The sequence below is a fragment of the Notechis scutatus genome, chromosome 4 (assembly GCF_049901735.1).
Source record: "Notechis scutatus isolate UNSWTSFEM ecotype Mainland chromosome 4, rNotScu1.2, whole genome shotgun sequence".
Taxonomy (NCBI): Eukaryota; Metazoa; Chordata; class Lepidosauria; order Squamata; family Elapidae; genus Notechis; species Notechis scutatus.
This window is the reverse complement of record NC_142012.1, coordinates 162345879-162363921: the sequence shown is the minus strand read 5'-3', so window position 1 is coordinate 162363921 and position 18043 is coordinate 162345879. Positions and strand designations below refer to the sequence as shown.

General features: G+C 44.8%; 2 protein-coding genes across 3 annotated transcripts in view; one reads left to right on the top strand and one right to left on the bottom strand.

Annotated features, from left to right (window-relative positions):
* The window catches only part of CLCN2 (chloride voltage-gated channel 2), a 143325-nt gene that overhangs the window by 34183 nt on the left and 91099 nt on the right, over positions 1 to 18043 (bottom strand). For both annotated transcript variants that reach the window (XM_087965430.1, XM_087965431.1), the window contains exons 12-16: positions 16863 to 17018; positions 7796 to 7865; positions 5053 to 5163; positions 1865 to 2078; positions 442 to 575 (exon numbers count right to left, since the gene is read on the bottom strand). In XM_087965430.1, coding sequence (XP_087821556.1) covers positions 442 to 575; positions 1865 to 2078; positions 5053 to 5163; positions 7796 to 7865; positions 16863 to 17018 — 685 coding nt within the window. The remainder of the gene's footprint in view (positions 1 to 441; positions 576 to 1864; positions 2079 to 5052; positions 5164 to 7795; positions 7866 to 16862; positions 17019 to 18043) is intronic.
* Positions 2615 to 3687, top strand: LOC148130989 (uncharacterized; the record flags this gene model as incomplete). The annotated part of the gene is made up of 2 exons (XM_087962582.1): positions 2615 to 2641; positions 2965 to 3687. Coding segments are annotated over exons 1-2 (750 nt in total), but the record flags the coding sequence as incomplete, so codon positions are not given.

The window sequence follows — 18043 nt, the reverse complement described above, 5'->3', positions numbered from 1 at the left end:
GAGCCACTGCTGCTACCGAAGCCCCACCCTAGCTCTGGGGATAAAAGGCAGGGGGTGGAGATGAATAAATGTGGCAGACAACTATTCATCTCCCTGCTGGACAGATTTGTTAGCCTGTGGTGAGAGAGAAACATTTTGGTGGGGCTGCTGGTGCTCCTAATAAAGGAATCATTGATTTACAGTAACTACAGAGGGTTTGTCGTGTTCAGGGACCTCAGTCAGAACAAAACCTCTCTCCTTGGAACTGATCCCTGGTGCCCGAAAAATTGGGGGCCACAGCTGTAAAGCACTATGGAGTGGTATATAAGTCTAAGTGCTATTGCTATTGCTGGCTGTAAAAAAGTAGATTGGGGGTATTTAGTTCTTGCTTGCAAAAGGCAAGTTCTAAAACTCCTGAGCTGCTCCCACTTTCCCACCTGCTTGCCCATCTTTTTCTCTTACCGGCTGATTCCACCAGAGCTAGGCTCTTCATCTTGGTGCTGTGTAACGCATCCTGAAGATCCCGGTACCTACAGTTCAGGGTGATATAACGCACATCACGCACCATGATGTCCTCCACACGTACGTTGTACTTCCTGAAAAAATGCAAACAAGCTGTCTGGATTTACACAATTAACTTGATCATTGATTTAACCTACTCTCCACGCGTTAAATTACAGGTAGTCCCCGACTTATGACCACAATTGAGCCAAACATCTGTTGCTAAGTGAGACATTTGCTAAGTGAGTTTTCCCCCCATTTAATGACCTTGTCACTGCTCTTGTTAAATTGGTAACACGGTTGCTAAGTGAATCTGGCTTCCCCATTGACTTTGCTTGTCAGAAGGTTGCCAAAGGTTGCATTGTAGGTCAGATCTGGGCCTCTGGAAGTTCCATTTCGGCCTGCAACAGACCGAGGGAGGCCCGCGGAGGCCCGAACAGGAGCATCGGAGGGGCGCACGCGGCTGAGAGGCTGGAGAGGAGACTGCTTCTTAGATCTTCACAAGGTAAGTGATTCGGCGTGGCAGGTTGGGGGGGGGAAGCAATTGTGGGGAGCATGAGGTATTTCAGTGGGTTGGGGAGGACTTGGGTGGTCTTAGGTGTTCCATCGCTAGGCCCCCCATGGCCTTCCTCACCCTGAAATACCTCATGTGCACTTAACAAGCCTCACATTCGATTAGCAAATGCTTGGGCAAAAGGAGGGAGTGATCCCCTTCAAGGTACAAGATTCACTCCCACGAATCCTCAGGTTACGAATGGAATGGGCAGGCTCCATTACATTCATAACACGAGGATTCTGTATTCTGACTCTTTTTTGAATTGTAGCTTTCATCAGCTCTGGCTAGCATACACATTATTCAGAGCGCTATTCACCCAACTCCCCACAGCATCACAACCCAAAGTACGGGTCTCACCCAGGGATGGTTTGCTAGGGGTTCGCAGGGGTTTGGGAGAGCCCCTAGCTAAGATTCTGTGAGTTCGGAGAACCCCCAAATCCCACTCCTGGGTGGCCCTATCCACCCTGCCCCACCCCTCCCGGGAGTCCCCACATGGCCCGTTTTGGATGCAGGTAAGTGCAGGGCATGCATGGAGGCTCATGGAGGGTGAAAAATGGGCGTCCCGGAGGTTCGGGAAGGCTGGAAATGGGCTCATTTCTGGCTTCCAGAGAGCCTCCGGAGCCGGGGGGAAACTGTTTTCACCCTCCCGGAGGCTCAAGGAAAGCCTCCAGAGCCCAGGGAGGGCAAAAATGCCTCCCCAATGTGGTGCAGGAGGCCGACTAGGCCACACCCACCATGGCCACGCCCACCCAGCAACCGGGCAGAGAACCCATTTGCTAAAATTTTTGAAGCCCGCCCCTGGTCTCGCCCACATCCGTGCACACTTACTCCTGATGTCCCCAACCCAGCTCTGGCAGGTACGGCAGTTTCTTGATCCGGATGATGCTGTCGTAGAGCGAAGGCTGCAAACTCTGGGCCACGGCGTTAGCCAGGATCACCGCAATCATAACCGGCAGGATGTGTGAGATCTGGCCGGTCAGCTCGAAGACGATGACGGCAGTGGAGACCGTGTGGGTGACGGCCCCAGACAGGGCAGCGGCACCTGGGGAGGAAGAGAGGGAGCCATGTCAGAGAAGAGCAGGAGACGGGGAAGGCATCCGATTGGGCTCGCAACAGAGGTGGCATTCAGCAGGTTCTGGCGGGTTCTGGAGAACCGGTAGCGGACATTTTGAGTAGTTCGGAGAACTGGAAAATCCCACCTCTGATTGGCCTTGCCCCATCTATTCTCCGCCTCCTGAGTCCCAGCTGATTGGCTGGGTCTTCTTTGGTTGCCCTGAACAGGAGAATGGAGCTGGAAAGCAGGTTAGTGGGGTGGGGAGGGAATGGGGATTTTGCAGTATCCTTCCCCTGCCATGCCCACCAAGCCACGCCCAGAGAACTGGTAGTAAATTTTTTTTGAATCCCACCACTGGAAGAGGGGCCCAACATTTGAGATTCACATTTAGAGATATTTTTGGTTCCCTTTCAAACAGGTTGCCAGGCTGGACAGACTAGACAGAACCAACAGTCAAGCCCTTGGGACACTTGGAAAGCATATTATGAGCCACTCTGGGTACAGGTACAGGTCCTCCTCGACTTATGACAATAACCAAGCAGGGAGTTATGGTAATAAATCCTTGTGCTCGACGACCATTTTTGAAGTTAAGACTGTTTTTTTTAAAGATGGTCATTTAATGCTCCAATGGCCATTTTTGTGCTGGAAACTGGAAATTAATAGCAATAGCACTTAGACATACATACCGCTTCACAGTGCTTTCCAGCCCTCTCTAAGAGGCTTACAGAGTCACCATATTTGCTCCTTAGAATCTGGATCCTCATTTTACCAACCTCGGAAGGATGGAAGGCTGAGTCAACCCTGAGCCGGTGAGGATCGAACTGCTGGCAGTGAGCAGTGAGTTAGCCTGCAATGCTGCATTCCAACCACTGAGAAACCATGGCTGTTGTGGCTCTGCTTGCCTGCCTGCCCCTCTATCTATCTATCTATCTATCTATCTATCTACCTACCTACCTACCTACCTACCTACCTACCTACCTACCTACCTACCTATCTACCAATATCTATCTATCTATCTATCTATCTATCTATCTATCTATCTATCTATCATCTACCTATCTACCCATTACCCATCAATCCATCAATCTATCTGTCTATCTATCTATCTATCTATCCATCCATCCATCCATCCATCCATCCACCTATCTATCATCTATCTATCTATCTATCTATCTATCTATCTATCTATCTATCTATCTATCTATCTATCTACCAATATCTACCCATCAATCCATCCACCTCCCTACCTCCCTATCTACCAATATCTATCATCTATCTATCTATCTATCTATCTATCTATCTATCTATCTATCTATCTATCTATCTATCTATCTATCTACCTACCTACCTACCTATCTACCAATATCTATCTATCTATCTGTCTGTCTGTCTATCTATCTATCTATCTATCTATCTATCTATCTATTATCTACCTACCTACCTATCTACCCATATCTACCCATCAATCTATCTATCTATCTATCTATCTATCTATCTATCTATCTATCTATCTATCTATCTATCTATCTATCTATCTATCTATCTATCTATCTATCCATCCATCCATCCATCCATCTATCTATCTATCTATCTATCTATCTATCTATCTATCTATCTATCTATCTATTATCTATCTACCTACCTACCTACCTACCTATCAATATCTGCCCATCAATCCATCCACCTCCCTACCTACCTCCCTATCTATCTATCTATCTATCTATCTATCTATCTATCTACCTACCTATCTACCTACCAATATCTACCCATCAATCCATCCACCTCCCTACCTCCCTATCTACCAATATCTATCTATCTATCTATCTATCTATCTATCTATCTATCTATCTATCTATCTATCTATCTATCTATCTATCATCTATCTACCTACCTACCTATCTACCAATATCTATCTATCTATCTATCTATCTATCTATCTATCTATCTATCTATCTATCTATCTATCTATCTATCTATCTATTCTATCTATCTCCATCCATCCATCCATCCATCCAATCATCTATCTATCTATCTATCTATCTATCTATCTATCTATCTATCTATCTATCTACCTACCTACCTATCAATATCTGCCCATCAATCCATCCACCTCCCTACCTACCTCCCTATCTACCAATATCTATCTATCTATCTATCTATCTATCTATCTATCTATCTATCTATCTATCTATCTATCTATTATCTACCTACCTACCTATCTACCCATATCTATCCATCAATCCATCTATCTATCTATCTATCTATCTATCTATCTATCTATCTATCTATCTATCTATCTATCTATCTATCTATCTATCTATCCATCCATCCATCCATCCATCCATCCATCCATCCATCCTATATCTATCTATCTATCTATCTATCTATCTATCTATCTATCTATCTATCTATCTATCTACCTACCTACCTATCAATATCTGCCCATCAATCCATCCACCTCCCTACCTACCTCCCTATCTACCAATATCTATCTATCTATCTATCTAATCTCTCTCTCTCTCTCTCTCTCTCTCTCTCTCTCTCATCGATCCAACTTATATGGCCACTCATCTCACTTGAATGAGACTCTATGAGTGGTGTACATAGTTAAACACAACCAACAATTATAACCTGCCATCCTTAAAACCAATTACAAATTATTAAAACTTCACGTGATGCCACTGGAACGAGCTATTGGAATCTCACTCCACCCATTTATGAGATGGCAGTGTGGTCCTTCTCCCCCTGTAAGACCAACATTGAAACACCTCTCTCTTTCTTTGCTACTGTTTTAAAGTTCTTTCTCTTTCTCTCGCAGCTCCGGAAATGGCTCAGCCAACCAAACTATGGTGTGAATGCAGCTGCTAATGCTTCAACTGAGGTGGTGAAGCCCGTTCCTGACGGAACCAACCCTCCTGAATTTTTTGGGGGGGAGAAATAGAAGAAAAGGTGCCTCTCTTACCTACCACTGCGTAACCCCCTGGCACAATGCGGTAGATGTTGCTGTCAGTGTGAATGCCATCGGGGAACCAAGCCGCCATGCTCTCGCCCATCAGCCTCCCAAAAGCTGCCCCTGTTGCAAAGAAAGGAAAAATCAGAAGGGTGAGAAAGGAGAAGACAGGCAGACGAGGGACTTTGTCTGGTCTCAGGAGGAAGGAGAAACCGATTGTCTGGGTCTGGGCTGGGGGAAACCCATTGGCTGCCTTCCCAGAAGTCCCCTTAAACACAGGTGATCCTCAACTTACAACAGTTCATTTAGTCGCCGTTCAAAGTTACAACGCGCAGGGGTGGGCTGCTGGGGGTTCAGGAGAGCCCCCACCTAAGAATCTGTGCCGTTCAGAAAGTCCCCAATCCCACTCCTGCCCCTCCCCCCCCCCCACCGCACCCTGCCCCTCCCCTCCCAGGAGTCCCCACACGGCCCGTTTTGGATGCAGGTAAGTTGCAGGGCGCGCATGGAGGCTCGAGGAGGGCAAAAAAACGGGCTGTCAGGATTGCGGCAGTTACCTCCCCATTTCAATCATGAGTCTCGAGCCAAACTTCCAAAACCTCAAAAAAGGATTTATTGGGAGTTCACATGTCCGGCACTGCCTGGGTGTAGCCGACTCTGAGACACATCATTCATGACCCTGGTTTTCCCCCCACCCCCTGGGTGTATCGTAATTCATATTCTCCAATGGGACACCTCCGTAGCTAAGAGTCATCAATCATGCTCCCTCCAGTGAGATATTGGCGTGGGAGAAACTTTCAGTCACCTAGTTAACTATCTTTGACAAACTATTTATGGAATGCACTTTCGGTTTGCAAGAGGCTGCACTGCTCCCCCGTCTTGTTTTCTATTAGCAACTCTAAAAAGACCATAGACATATTTTATGAGTTGACATGGGCTTCCTGGAAGTTCAGGAAGGCTGGAAATGGGCCCGTTTCTGGTTTCCAGAGAGCCTCCGGAGTCGGGAGGACAAAAACACCCCCCCACACACACACACACTGCAGACCGACTAGGCCACACCCACCATGGCCACGCCCACCCAGCCACCGGGCAGAGAACCCTTTGCTAACATTTTTGAAGCCCAGCCCTGTACAACAGCACTTGAAAAAAAGGGGCTTATGACAGTTTTTCCGACGGATAACCGTTGCAGCATCCCTGTGATTACACAATCAAAATTAAGGTAGTTTGGAAACTGACTCATATTTATGACGGGTTGCAGTATCCTGGGGTCGTGGGATCCCCTTTTGTGACCTTCTGACAAGCCAAGGCAACGGGGAAGCCAGATTCACTTAAGAACTACGTTACTGATTTAAGAACGGCAGGATTTCACTTAACAACTGTCAAAAGAAAAAGCCGTAAAAATGGGGCATAACTCACGTAACCCATCTCTCTCTTTAGCTTAGCAAACTAAAACTTTGGGCTCAGTTGCGGTCGTAAGATGAGGACTAGCTGTAAAACCCCTTGCAATAACAGAATAACAGAGTGGTCACTGTTGCAGGTGCTCAGCTGGTAACGCGACTGTTAGGTTAATCTGACTTCCACGTCGCTTTTGCTGGTCCAGAAGGTCGCAAAAAGGGATCGCGTGACCCCCGGAACAGTGCAACCGTCATAAATATGAGTCGGTGGCTAAGCGTCTGAATTTTGACCATGTGACCCTGGGGATGCTGCAGTGGTGATAAGTATGAAAAAAGGTCACAAGTCACTTTTTTCAGTGCTGTTGCAACTTCTGAAGGACTGGAATTGGGTATGTCTGGTTTGATGAAAAGAAGGACTAGGATAGCAATCTTCCAATATCTCAGGGGCTGCCCCAAAGAAGAGGGAGTCAAGCTATTCTCCAAAGCACCTGAAGGCTGAGCAAGAAGCAATGGATGGAAACTAATGAAGGAGAGAAGCAACCTAGAACTAAGGAGAAATTTCCTGACAGCTGGAAGAATTAATCAGTGGAACTGCTTGCCTCCAAAATAATTGACTGGACAGCCACTTGTTTGTATAGGGTTTTTTCCTGCCTCAACAGGGGGTTGGACTAAAAGACCTCCAAGGTCCTTCCAACATTTCTCTTATATTTCTGTTTCTATCCTATCCTATTCTATTCCATTCTACTGTATTTGTATTCTATTTCTTCTCTTCTCTTCTCTTCTCTTCTCTTCTCTTCTCTTCTCTTCTCTTCTCTTCTCTTCTCTTCTCTTCCCTTCCCTTTCTCTTCCCTTCCCTTCTCTTTCCCTTCTCTTTCTCTTTCCTTCCCCTTCCCTTCCCCTTTCTATTCTTTCATTCTATTCTATTCTATTCTATTCTATTCTATTCTATTCTATTCTATTCTATTCTATTCTATTCTATTCTACTATACTTGTATTCTATTTCTACTTTCTCTTCTCTTCTCTTCTCTTCTCTTCTCTTCTCTTCTCTTCTCTTCTCTTCTCTTTCCCTTCCCTTCTCTTCTCTTTCCCTTCTCTTTCTCTTCCCTTCCCTTCCCTTTCCATTCCATTCCATTCCCTTCCCTTCCATTCTCCTCTCCTCTCCTCTCCTCTCCTCTCCTCTATTCTATTTCCTGTTCTATTCCTAACCTAACCTATCCTATCCCAATCCACTCCACTCCACTCCACTCTACTCAGGACTATCTGTATTTGCCTGGAAAAGGTAGCGCTCAAATACAGGGCGATATCAAGAAAGGATGCAGCTCCAAAGTGGGTGGCAAAGAAAGGGGCACAGAGGCTGAACTTACCAATGACAAAGACGGGCATGAACGCCCCGCAAGGCACAGGGATGGTGGTCGCCAAAGCCGACATCCAGAACTGAAGGAAGACAAAAGGACAAACGTTGATTAGCAGGAGACAGTGATTCTCTGTACTGGCTTCCCTGGTTTGGGTCAGGGGGTTTAGCCTACAGTTGCTATAGCCTCCAGCCAGCAGGCCTATTGGTGGCATTGATAGTCCTTGACTTATGACCATTCATCCGGTGATTGCTTGACTTCCGACTTGTCTTTGCACTTAAGAATAGAATAGAATTCTTTTATTGGCCAAGTGTGATTGGACACACAAGGAATTTGCCTTTGGTGCAAATGCTCTCAGTGTACATAAAAAGAAGAAGAAAAAATACATTTTTGTCAAGAATCATAAGGTACAACACTTAACGATAGCCATAGGGTACTAAATAAGCAATAAAATCATACTAGGAAACAAATAAAACAATATAAATCGTAGAGATATAAGCAACAAGGATATAGTCATAAATGGGAGGAGATAGGTAATAGGAAAGATGAGAAGAAGAATAGTGATACAGTCTTAGTAAATAGTTTGACACGAGTTGCTGGAATTAGTTGTTTAGCAGAATGATCAGAGGGGGGATTCAGCCAGTTCTGACCAGTTCTGGAGAAGCGGTAGCGGAAATTTTGAGTAGTTTGGAGAACCGGCAAATACCGCCTCTGACTGGCCCCGCCCCCATCTATTCTCTGCCTCCCAAGTCTCAGCTGATTGGCTGGGTCTTCTTTGGTTGCCCTGCACAGGAGAACGGAGCTGGAAAGCAGGTTAGTGGGGTGGGGAGGGAATGGGGATTTTGCAGTAACCTTCCCCTGCCATGCCCACCTTGTCATGCTCACCAAGCCACACCCTCAGAACCAGTAGTAAAACATTTTTAATCCCACCACTGAGATTGATGACATTCAGGGAAAAACTGTCCTTGTGTCTAGTTGTTCTGGTGTGCAGTGCTTTATAGCGTCGTTTTGAGGGTAGGAGTTGAAACAGTTTACGTCTGGGATGTGAGGGGTCTGTAAATATTTTCACAGCCCTCTTTTTGACTTGTGCAGTATACAGGCCCTCGATTGAAGGCAGGTTGGTAACAATTGTTTTTTCTGCAGTCCTAATTACTCTCTGAAGTCTGTGTCTGTTTCGTTGGGTTGCAGAACCAAACCAAACAGTTGTAGAGGTGCAATGACAGACTCAGTCATTCCTCTGTAGAACTGGATCAGCAGCTCCTTGGGCAGTTTGAGCTTTCTGAGTTGGCGCAGAAAGAACATTCTTTGTTGGGCTTTTTTTGATGACGGTTTTGATGTTAGGCGTCCATTTTAGGTCTTGAGACATGATAGGAATGATAATGAAAGGTCCGTCAATGAATGAAATGACTGCTGCAGGGACCCCACCGGATCACGATGGAGGTGCTTAGCCATCAGCTCACAGTTATGACGGTCACGGAATTGTGGGTCGCATGATCGCCCCTTGCGATCTTCCCAGCGGACAGTGAAGAATAGAGTCTCCCTTTGAGGGAGATGGGCAGTACAGCAACGTGAAAAATAAATAGAACAAAAAAAAAATTTGGAATAAATAGAAATTTAAAAAACGGAGGGCCGGCAGAGAAGATTGCGAGCTGTGGTCACATGAGATTTCCCTTACACATTGCGGCAAAAAAGTTTGTAAAACTGGGTGCGGTCATGTGATGCCTTGCTTCACAACCACACTGATTTAATGATGTTCCATTGCGGTCGTAAATCAAGGATTACTTGTATTGGCTTCAAGACTGGGGCTGGTTGTTGTGGTTGGCCAGCAGCTGGTGCAGACGGCAGCGGAGTTGGACAATGGAGAAGGAAGGGGACCAGGCAGGGAGTCTGGGGAAGACTTGGATGCGGGTCCCACATCCGATGCAAGAGATGGGGCCAGGACCACCTGGGAGTGGGGTGCTGTCTCCGGAAACTCTGGAGTCTGGCAGTAGCGAGGCAGAGGAACCAGGGGAGCCTGTTCCCAATGCGTGTGTGTGCAGAGCTGCCATAAGGCGAGAGCAGCTGAAGCAGAAGGGGCGACTCGGGAGTGAGGCTGGGAGGTGATTGCCCCGCCCATAAGGGATAAAAGTCAGACCTCAATGACGAACGCTTTGCAGGAAGCAAAGTAGTGCAATAATTTCCGAGTCCTTGAAGCTCTATGAACTCTGGTTGGTTTTTTGTTTTTTTTCTGGGACTTTGTTTGGTTTGTGTTATAATTAATTGGACTTCTGTTTTTTTGGCAGCATTCTACAGCACTGAAAGGCGTGCTCTTATCTGGGGGAACTCTTTATAATTTGTTCTGGCCGGGAATGAAAGTAATTCCCAGTGTTGCATTAAAATAGGTTTTGCTTTTAAAATAAAATTTTGTGTTTCATTAAGTTTGACGAAGCCTGGGTCAGACCATGGGTGCAGATTATGTCTCTGAAAGGCACCGGGGTTCCAGAAAGCTAATTTATGGCATCTCTTCCTCCGAATCAAAAGGGAGATAGGAGACTTATCTGTACAGCTCCATCCTCGACTTACGACCACAATTGAGCCCAACATTTATGTTGTTAAGCAAGACAGCTGCTAAGTGAGTTTTGCCTCATTTTACCACCTTTCTTGCGAATCATTGCCATTGTTAACTTAGTTATGCGGTTGTTAAGTGAATCTGGCTTCCCCATTGGCTTTGCTTGTCAGAAGGGGATCACATGACCCTGGAATGCTGCAACCGTCATAAATAGGAACCAGTTGCCAAATGTCTGAATTTTGGTCATGTTACCATGGGGATGCTGCAATGGTCATAAGTATGAAAAATGGTCATAAGTCACTCGTTTTGGCCCTGTAGTAATTTTGATCGGTCACTAAACGAATGGTTGTAAGTTAAGGAATACCTGAACTTTGGTTTTTGTTTTTTAAAAAAAGGGGGTTTGGAACAAGAGAAAAAAATGGGAAGCCAGGATAGAAAAGGACTTGAACTGGGGATCGAAAAAGCAACTAGTTGGGTCATTGGCAGCTTGAAAGGAACTGAACTAATTTAGAATTTTTCTTGTTGTCCACTGAACTACTGGAACTAGTCTTTACTGAATTATGATTAGCAAACATTATCAAATAACCAAAGCAACATACATTTTAATGACTTTATTCGTTACCATTTATGTCACTTTGGTTATTTGATAATTATATAAAGATATAAATATGCAAAAAATAGACTAAGATTTAAAATGTACATGTGGTCTAGAGGAGGAGCTCTCGCCTCACAATCAGGAGGCTGCGAGTTTGATCCTAGGTCAGTGGTGGCTAACCATGTTGGGTTCCTGTGCCAAAAATTGTGCGCACTTGCATGCCAGCAACCAGAAGGCAATGTGCGTGCGGCCCCACGCCCCCTGAGTATGCACACGCAACCGCCTCCAACACCACCCCCTTCCCTGCACTGCGCCTCCCAGCCAATTTTCGGCCTGTTTAAGGCCTTTTTCGGCCTCCCAGAGGCTTAAGGCTTCTGCAGACTTTGTAGGCCAAAAAATGGACCCGTTTCGTCACTTCCAGTATTTCTGGAAATACAGGAAGTGATGAAATGGGCCTATTTTTTGGCCTGCAAAGGCTTTCCTCAAGCCTCTGGGAGGCCAAAAAAGGCCTCAAACAGGCCAAAAATCAGCTGTGAGGCGTGCACATGTGCAGTGAGGTAAGTTTGCCTGTGTCACGCGTGCCATAGGTTTGCCATCACGGTCTTAGGTGGAGGCTAATATTTGGAATAGATTCTCCTGCTTGAGCAGTGGGTTGGACTATATGACCTCCAAGGTCCCTTCCAACTCTGTTATTCTATGACCTATGTAGAAATTTATTGTATATGTGAGGCATTCTACTGTCATATTATAATCTATTGCAACTGAGATAAACTATAAAATCCATCCAAATTTAATAAAGATTTCTGTCTCCGACTTCTCATTATTTTAACTTTTTCATCATTTATCTTAATGTGGCAATTGAAGTGGCCTTGTTAATCCACATCTCATGATCTAGGATTAACAGAAGAGCTCTTGACTTTACTCCTCCCTTCTGTTTGTCTTCCAACGATCCAATCCGATGGAGATATTAATTTTCATTTATCCGTCTCCCTCCTTCCCTCCCTCCAGATGATTTCCTGCCTCCTTCGGCAATCATTTTTTTTTTAAACAAATTTTATTAATTTTTAAACACATACAAAACATACAAGATAAACATAAAACCTTTTTCTAAAAATTTCTAAAAATTATTTGAAAGTTTTACATTAACACATTTCCTTACAATCACATATTTTCCCTTTCTAACTTGCTTTATTTTCTTCTATCTTTCTCTCCATTGTCCTTTTCTAACCTTTCTCCAAGGTTTTATTAGCTCATTCAAACATAAACACATAAGAACACAAAACATATAAACATTAAAAAAAACATCTTTTCTGAAAGTTGCTTAATCCCGGGTCAAAACTCTTTGTACAGACACCAACTCAAATTCATATTCATTTTATATGCCATTCCATATCTTATTACCATTTTCAATTTTTTTTTATAGCTTCTTCTCTCTCTTAAATTCTCTTAATTTTATTTTATTTATCTCATCTCAATTCAAATCATAATATTTATTATTCTTTGTCTGTTTATTTCCAGCTATCGATTTATCTTTCTTCTTTAAAAAAAAAGCTTCTCCTGTACACTAATTGGAGTATGACGCTTTACCTCTTTCCCCTACATTTATAATACTTAATATAAAATACCTAACTTACATTGGGATTCTGTTTGGTACATTCTAAAATTATACAATATTATCAATACTAATACTAATCTATTCATTAATATTCATATTCTTTTATATCATAAACACTTAGCACATTACTTTTCAATTAATTAACATACTTTTGTGGGAGCACCTACTTTCCATAATTATTCCCCCCACATCACATATTTTAAATCATTATTTCATTAAGGTATTCCTGCTTCTCCTACTTCAAATCTCTCCTTTCAAAAAAAAAAAAAATTTCCACTGAAATAACACAATCTAATTAATATTGACATTCATTTGTATCTTTCTCTCCAACTCCTTTATATCTTAACCATTTTATCCATTTCAATTAAATAACATGCCTTTTGGGAATACTTATATTTTCCACAATCATTTTATGCCACTTCAATCATTACAATTTCTTATTCTAGTTTTTTTTTCTTTTCTCTCACTGATATGCTACTCAGGAGTAGGCTTCAAAATTTTTAACAAGAGCTTCTCCTGCCCGGTTGCTGAGTGGGCGTGGCCTAGTCAGCCTCCTGCACCATGGCGGGGGGGAGTGGCATTTTCATCCTCCCCGGGCTCCGGAGGCTTTCCTCGAGTCTCCGGAAGGGCAAAAATATAACTGTCTGTTTTGGTTCTATAACCCAACAGGACAGACCCAGACTCCGGGGAGTAATTAGGACTGCAGAAAAAACAATTACTACCAACCTGCCTTCCATCGAGGACCTGTATTCTGTACGAGTCAAAAAGAGAGCTGTGAAAATATTTACAGACCCCTCGCATCCTGGACATAAATTGTTTCAACTCCTACCCTCAAAACGAGGCTATAGAGCACTGCACACCAGAACAACTAGACACAAGGACAGTTTTTTCCCCGAACGCCATCCCTCTGCTAAACAAATAATTCCCTCAACATTGTCCAACTATTTACAAAGTCTGCACTACTATTACTATTAATCTTCTCAACACTCCTTATTACCCATCCCCTCCCACTTGTGACTGTCTGACTAACTTTGTCGCTTGTATCCTTACTATTTATATGGACTGTTTCCTAGTATGATTAGATTGCTTATTGTACCCTATGACTATCATTAAGTGTTGTACCTGATGATTCTTGACTTTTGATGAATGTATCTTTTCTTTTATGTATACTGAGAGCATCTGCACCAAAGACAAATTCCTTGTGTGTCCAATCACACTTGGCCAATAAAAGAATTCTATTCTATTCTATTCTAAAATGGCCACCCCGGGCTCCGGCGGCTCCCTGGAGGCTGGAAACTTCCGGAGCCTCTGGGTGGCCTATTCTTTGTCCTCCCTGAACCTCCACGCGGGCCCTACACTTACCTGGCATCCAAAACGGGCTGTGTGGAGACTCCTGGGAGGGATGGGGCAGGGTAGGTGGGGCCAGCTAGGGGTTGGATTTGCCGGTTTGCCAAAAATTATAACATTATACCGGTTCGCCTGATGCTACTCATAGGACTACTTTTTCTGTCTCCCACTCCACCACCACCCCCAAAAAATCTCTAGATCTATAAAGTTAGTCTTACGTTGAAAAGGCAAAACCAACTCCCCTTCCCTTTGACGACTACCTGCCAACCACAGATAGTCCTTCACTTACGACCACAGTTGGGCCCCGAATTTCTGTGGCTACGCGAGACATTTTGCCCCCATTTTGCGACAGTGGTTAAGTGAATCGCTGCAGTTGATAAGTTAGCAACACCGTCGTTAAGTGAACCTGGCTTCCCCAATGACTTTGCTTGTCAGAAGGTCGCAAAAGGCAATCACATGACCCTGGGAATATGAATCAGTTGACAAGCATTTGAATTGTGATCATGTGACCAATGGGATACTGCAACGGTTGTGTGAAAAACACTGGTAGGTCACTTTTTTAATGTCGTAATTTTGAAAATCGCTAAACAAATGGTCGTAAGTTGAGGACTAGCTGTATACCTCTGTGTTCTTCCTCCATTGCTTTGGAAGTCTCTTCCCTGAACCTCTGAAATAGTATAGATCTTGGCTTAATTCCTCTGTTGGAAAACTAGATTTGTGTGTCTATTATCTTACTTACCCGTGTTCCCCCGAAAATAAGACTGGGTCTTATTTTCTTTTGGAACCCAAAATAAGCAGTAGGGCTTATGTTTGAGGGGGTGTCTTATTTTTTTCCCACATATGGGAGGCCCACTTCTGCTTGCTCATGGCAGGGCAGGAGGCTGCGCGGCACACCAGTGCCACCACCGCGAGGCGAGGAATGGAGCCACATGCCCCACATTGACTTACCTCAGGGCCCCCGCAGCCAAACCATCCATGCCCTGACACATGTCTCGCCTTGCAACTGCGGCAACACACCACTCGTCCTCCTGCTCTGTTGTGGCAACACGCCACTTGTCCTCCTGTTCTATTGCGGGCACAAGCAAGCAGAAGAAGTGGGCTGGCGGCTACGTGGGCTTCTGCTACACATGCCTGCTGGTAGTGCCACCGCGAGGTAGGGGTGAGGGCGTGGATGGCCTGGCTGCGGGGGCCCTGAGGTAAGCTGGTATGGGGCGTGCCGGGTAGCTCGGCATCGCGAGCAACTGGATGGAATGGGCAGCTGGCTGGCTGCGCAGACTCTTAAGTAGGGCTTATTTTGGGGGGTAGGGCTTATATTAGGTATGTGCATAAAACATGCTATGTCTTATTTTGGGGATAGGTCTTATTTTCAGGGAAAACAGGTTATTTCTGCATTTCAATGACAGGGCGCAGCATTTCCAGGATTTAAGTTATTTCAAGCTACGCGAGAAAGGGTCACACGTTTCAATGTTCACTCATGACGAAAGTTTTCCCAGCCCTTAGGAAACTACCTGATCAGGAAGAAAAGCCTAATCTGATTTCCCCACATTATAGGGTTTGTCAGCTTCCTTCATCTGGTTACTGAATTAGCCCATTTCGAGGGTTGCACAATGCATTAGACCATATTCTCATCAAGCAAATTGGGTTTGCAATAACAAGCTGTCATAAAAGGCTAATAAAGGTTCATTGTCAACCAACGTAGCATGATGTAGCATTTCTTTGACAGACCTTTGGCTTAAACTTGTTATGTGAATATTCTCTCTTTATGGAGAGAAAAGCCAGGATTGCAGTTTTCTTCTTAGTACCTCCTCCCACATGCTTGATATCTTCTCATTTATCAGAACTCATGATTGTGTTGTTCCCATCCTTTTATTCATCTTTCCTAACACAGGAGAAAGTGGTTTGAGGCACCTTCTATTCCAGGGAAGACAGTTGCACTCCTTGTTCAACACTAACACCCAGATAAGCAGAGATTACCATCACAATCAATGCTAAGCAATGATCAATCAATAAACAATATCTCAATCATAGAACCACCAACTCAGAAAAACAACCAAATAGTAAACAACAATGCAGTCAAGGAACCATGAAGAAGAAAACAACACTCCCACCAACACTGGGAGGGAAACTATATATAAACAAAGAACAAAACCCTTCTCCCTTCTTGCACTGATGACGTTACCTAGTTGGGTAATGAAACGTCTACTAGAAAACAATCAAGCTCAGGGAGCATCAAGAATTCCACAATACCAACAGGTTTTGGAAATTAGATGTTCCTACTCCCAGATGCCACTGGGGGAGACATCCCAGAGAGAGACAGGGTTATTGTTCTGACCTAGGCTTCCCCAAAAAGCACTAAGCAGACATTTTTTTCCCGGCAAAACCCCTTTTATTAAACGAAGGTGAATTTCTTGCGTTCACATTCAGCCAAAGGCCTGGCAAACAGTCTTTCAAGAGTCTAATTAGGAGCACAGACCTTATCTAGTTTGGAGAGTTGCCAAGTAAATATGTCCAAACACAGTGCTGACAAGGAAGGACTCAGCAGAGTCTCTGAGATGCACAGACAGATCTTCACATTGCTGCAACGAATGAATTGTTTCCTGCAAACGCCCCCCCCCACTTTGGTTCCTCTTTTAATCCTTATGGGAGGGTCCATAGGGATCCACCTGTGGCTTTACTCCCACGTCGACCCTTAGTTTGTAAATGTTCTTTTCTTTTGGCAGCTCTGCACATGCGCAGGCTGGGAATGGGCTCCAGCTGCTCCTTTGCCTCACTGCTGTCCAACTCCAAAGGCAGCTAATAACTGCCAGACTGCCCTGGCCCCGTTTCTGCCTCTGACGCAGAGCCCTCGCCTGAGCCTCCCTCAGCCTCCAGGTTCCTCCCCAACCTCCTCACTGTCCGACTCTGCTGCCAGCTCTGCTAGTCGCCGGTGGGCCACAACAGTTATATCCAGAGTTGTCACAAACTCACAACACACCTTCATCAGGATGAAAACCACCAAGGTGACAAAGACGTTGGAGCGAGGGTGTTTCCAGGCTTCCGAAACGCCACCAAATTCAAATTCTTCCGCCAAGCCCTGCTTGGCCCATGTGCGGTTATCAAACAAGGTAACCAGGGTTTCCTTCTGGGTGAGCTGAAAGGGAAAAGGGAGAAGGTTAGAGACACAATAAGTGCCAAAAGGTTTGTGTTGATTTGTCCTAGTCCCGTGAGATGGCACGCAGAGCCATTTGTGCCAGCACATGAGCTGCAGGCAAACTTACCTCACTGCGCATGTGTGCGCCTCACAGCTGATTTTTGGCCAATTTGAGGCCTTTTTCAGCCTCCCAAAGGCTTGAGGAAGGCTTCTGCAGGCTTCTGCAACCTTTGTAGGCCGAAAACTAGCCCCATTTGTCACTACCGGTATTTTTGGAAAAACAGGAAGTGATGAAACAGGGCTAGTTTTCGGCCTACAAAGCTTGCAGAAGCCTGCAGAAGCCTTCCTCAAGCTTTTGGAAGGCCGAAAAAGGCCTCAAACCGGCCAAAAATCAGCTGTGAAGCGCAGGGCAGGTAAGGGGGTGGTGGTGGGGTGATTGCACACTCATGTATAGGGGCGTGGGGAGCATTGCCTTCTGGGTGCTGGCACGCGAGTGCGAGCGTGCAAGCGCGCACACAATTTTTGGCACAGGAGCCCAAAAAAGGTTAGCCACCACTGTCCTAGGCTTTACAGTTCAACCAGCCAGAACTTTGGATTCAATTTCCAGAAGATTAAACAGTGGAATGACTTGGCTCCAGAAGCTGTGGGTGGCTCCAACATTAGAGGTTTTTAAGAAGAGATTAGTCAATCATTTGTCTGAAAGGGTATTGGGCTTCCTGCCTGAGTAGGGGGCTAGATTAGAAGACCTCCAAGGGTCCTTCCAACTCTGTGACAGGTGGTCCTCGACTTTCAACACTTCATTTAGTGATCGTTCAAAGTTACAATGGCACTGAAAAAAGGGACATGACCAGTTTTTCATACTGATGACTGTTGCAGCATCCGCATGGTCACATGATCCAAATTCGGACTCTTGGTGTGATGACGAGGCACAAAAGCAACGAAGTCACAAAAATAAGTAAAATCCCTTTAATACCTCCAACTTGGCCCCCAATGTCCTGTTATCATCGGCTGGAGAAAAAAAAAAC